This window comes from Branchiostoma belcheri, unplaced genomic scaffold, assembly GCF_001625305.1.
Source record: "Branchiostoma belcheri isolate BF01 breed outbred unplaced genomic scaffold, Haploidv18h27 scaffold52, whole genome shotgun sequence".
NCBI lineage: Eukaryota > Metazoa > Chordata > Leptocardii > Amphioxiformes > Branchiostomatidae > Branchiostoma > Branchiostoma belcheri.
This window is the reverse complement of record NW_017804154.1, coordinates 789,233-793,367: the sequence shown is the minus strand read 5'-3', so window position 1 is coordinate 793,367 and position 4,135 is coordinate 789,233. Positions and strand designations below refer to the sequence as shown.

Here is a 4,135-nt window from a genome sequence, read left to right as displayed (position 1 = left end):
CCACGTGGACAGGTTGTGCTTTATTGTACTTGGACGGCTGACGGAAGGGGAAGACGAGACCACCGTCTAGATGAAAGGCAAATTGTCAATATTATCATCTCAAACAGACGGGACACATTTATGTTTATTTTAACACTTGATTGGAGTCATGAGTGAAAAAGGAACAAAGGTTGAAACTTATAAAGTATAATGTATTAATACGAAAGAAATCACTTACATCCATGAAGCTCGATGGTGCATTCAAAGTCGTCAAATGGATATTTCTCTAGGCTTGGCGGACAAATCAACTCTAACTTTCTCCTAAGATGAGACAAATAGGCTACAATGGTGTCAAAGAGACCTGTTAATGCCTTGTGTATCAGTTTTCAAAAATCTCTCTCTTGCATTGTAATATCAGCAAGACTATAAAAACGATTTCTATCAAGACGATATTTCGTTTTCAATTGCCACACATATATATGTGGCTTGACGACTTGTGAAGAAGTATTTACGTGATACGTCGGTGAAGGTTAGACATAAAGGTAATAAGATACGCCATAAACAGTTATGTCTACTGGATACCTGAAACATCTTACCGTTTCCAACATCACATGAGTAACTGTTTTCCGGGGTACGTACGTGAATTTATAGAACATGATCCCTTGTTGGTGAAGCCACATGTTTATTGTGCTGTTCCTTTTGCCGTCATCATTGATGTGCGCGACTCTCCGCACGGTTCTTCCGAAGGCGACTGGGGGCACCCATAGGAGGGTAGTGGATACCGGAGTCACCTGACTTGTCAGCTCTGCAAGCCGATTGTCAACCCAAGCCATGGAGTATTCAATCGTCACTGTCATGTTCTATAGAAGATGATACAGATATAGATATAGTAATATTTTGAGGCAGGATACATATTGCATTTATTTAAAAGGGTTTCTGCATGTCACATCTCCATATGTCGTGCGGTCGTCTTGCGATCGCAAACTGTTGTCGCAAGACTTACCGAGTTCGCTTCAGAGAGCGGGCCGACTTCAAGAACAGCCACGGTGCTGATCACCTCGACTTTGCCATCTGTCACTGAATAGAAGAAAAATTTGATAATTATTCCATTAAGATGTGTGAAAAAAATATACACAGGAACTACAAACCACCTACATGTAATATCTAATTAAAATGGCAAGACATGACTCTTACTTGTCGTTGGTATTGAAACAGTGTTTTCTGAAATGAAGGCTTCATATTGATCGTTATGCCTGTCTCGTATAAATGTAATCATTAAACAAATCACTCAGTAGAAATGTGACCGTACAACACTCATTCCTCGTGTCCACTGACCATAAGCTTACTTGTGAACATTGAGAAGAATATTGATGAAAAATGAGCATCATATGCATTATAAGTTTCTTGACGAGTCGAATCTCTAATACCTCCAGTAGACGGACTGCATTCCTTCTTATAACCCCGTGGAACTGCCTTCCCTGTTCTCCACTTTTCCCAGTCTGCCACGGTAGAAGTGTCATTCATGGAAAATAGCTGCAGATTTTCACGGACACCGTGCAGTATCCGGTGCATCGGCCTAGGGGGCGCGGTTGTTACTGCATGGGTTAGAGTGATTTTCGTTAGTTTTAGATTTTGTTTTTAGATTATGTTTAAAACGCACATATAATGGGAGAAAAAACGATTGTATAACGATTGTATAATGATTGTATAACGGCATTAATAAAAAGGGTGATGTAAGAAAGTCAAACAATATGTCAATCAGCCCACGAAGGTAATGCTGGAATAGATTTGATGTAAATGACACCTGAACATCCAGTTCCATTCACGAGACCATCTCCTGCATACAAGAGATTGAAGGTACAAGTCGCATCAAGGGCAGAATGAGGAATATCCGCATATCCAGTGTTGCAGGTACAAGTCGCATCAAGGGCAGGAGGAGGATTATCCGTACAGGTGGCCTGGGCGTCACACGGATTAGCCAGACAGGCGTCTGTGTCTATAGAACAGGTGTAAAATAAGAAAAAAATGAAAAAGGATGAATGTGAGAAAGGAGAGTTCAGCCATCTAAGGTTGTGCTTTCAAAGACAAATGAAAAAAAAACTATCCATAGAAAAGGAATCTGATCATCCCGGCTATATATTTTTAAATTAAATGCACGAACGTGTACTCAAATACACGAATACAATAAAGATATACATTTTACCTGAACACCCAGTTCCACTGACGAGCCCATCTCCTGTATATCCAGTGTTGCAGGTACAAGTCGCATCAAGGGCAGGAGGAGGATTATCCGTACAGGTGGCCTGGGCGTCACACGGATTAGCCAGACAGGCGTCTATGTCTATTAAACAGATGTAAAATAAGAAAAATACTAGAGAAGTAATGTTTGCAAAGCAAATGCATAATGTTTACCTTCGGACTTGGTCTGTTCTGTTAATTCTTACTCAAACACATTGACATACATGTACTACTAGTAGTGTATGGTGACAGGAGCAGAGCAGACCATGAAATTGCAACATTATATAACCCAACACCAGTTACTGTGGTGACAGACGTATACAAATCATGTCATTGGTCAGGTCAGAGGTCACTGTTTGTAAAAGAAGAAGAAACTGAGTGAAAACAATATGTATTCCTTTGGTAAACATCATTAATGACTTATTTTTTTATTTTTATTAAAAAAAATATTAAATGACTTACTTACTAGTATGTAAAAAAAATGCAATAATCTTAAAAGTTATTCATTCGAAGAGAAAAGTATTATCAACTGTCAACAAAGAAATTTTTTCACCCAGGTTATATTTCCATTAAATGTACCATAGAGTGTATGTTTACATTATAGATGGAATACATTTTACCTGAACATCCAGTTCCATTGACGAGACCATCTCCTGTATATCCAGTGTTGCAGGTACAAGTCGCATCAAGGGCAGGAGGAGGATTATCCGTACAGGTGGCCTGGGCGTCACACGGATTAGCCAGACAGGCGTCTATGTCTATTAAACAGATGTAAAATAAGAAAAATACTGGAGAAGTAATGTTTGCAAAGCAAATGCATAATGTTTACCTTCGGACTTGGTCTGTTCTGTTAATTCTTACTCAAACACATTCACATACATGTACTACTAGTAGTATATGGTGACAGGAGCAGAGCAGACCATGAAATTGCAACATTATATAACCCAACACCAGTCACTGTGGTGACAGATGTATACAAATCATGTCATTGGTCAGGTCAGAGGTCACTGTAAAAGAAGAAGAAACTGAGAGAAAACAATATGTATTCCTTTGGTAAACATAATTAATGACTTATTTTTTTATTTTTATTAAAAAATAAAAATATTAAATGACATACTCATGTAAAAAAATAATGCAATAATCTTAAAGGTTATTCATTTGAAGAGCAAAGTATTATCAACTGTCAACAAAGAAATCTTTTCACCCAGGTTATATTTCCATTAAATGTACCATAGAGTGTATGTTTACATTATAGATGGAATACATTTTACCTGAACATCCAGTTCCACTGACGAGTCCATCTCCTGTATATCCAGTGTTACAGGTACAAGTCGCATCAAGGGCAGGAGGAGGATTATCCGTACAGGTGGCCTGGGCGTCACACGGATTAGCCAGGCAGGCATTTATATCTATAGCACAGTTTTACAATTACAAAAAAGATGGATTTAAAAAAAAAGAGAATTCAGGATTCCAAAGGTTGCACTTTCAAAGACGAAAGGGACAAGCAGAAACATAGTAAAAAACTAGAAAGGCCAATATTTGCTTTGGAGCAAATATAGCGATGGGTTCACCACATTTTACCACATGGCAGGGAAAGAATGAGAAACACAAGGGAAAACAATGCTTTACATTGATATAACTATAGTATGAAGTAACATACAACTAAGACTACAACAGTTGGATAGCTATTCCCTACATTATTGGTTAGGATTGCATAATGCAAACTGTTGATTTTCAAGATAAAAAGAAGCGTTCATAGCCCGCATTCCAATGCTGGAGCAGGAAAGCTTAAAATACCTACCAAAACACTTGAATACAGACATACTGTCAGTATGGCATGGCTCTGTGCAGGTGTAAATGAAGTTAAGCCAGTTAAATCCCAACAGCCAATCAGCAAGGAGAATAGAGGAAAGCTGCA

At 38.4% G+C, this 4,135-nt stretch overlaps 1 protein-coding gene across 1 annotated transcript in view; it reads right to left on the bottom strand.

Moving 5' to 3' along the window:
- LOC109480654 (neurogenic locus Notch protein-like) overlaps nucleotides 1-4,135 on the bottom strand; it is a 16,545-nt gene that overhangs the window by 934 nt on the left and 11,476 nt on the right. The window contains exons 8-10 of the mRNA XM_019782884.1: nucleotides 3,489-3,626; nucleotides 2,838-2,975; nucleotides 2,183-2,320 (exon numbers count right to left, since the gene is read on the bottom strand). Of these exons, the coding sequence (XP_019638443.1) occupies nucleotides 2,183-2,320; nucleotides 2,838-2,975; nucleotides 3,489-3,626 (414 nt within the window). The remainder of the gene's footprint in view (nucleotides 1-2,182; nucleotides 2,321-2,837; nucleotides 2,976-3,488; nucleotides 3,627-4,135) is intronic.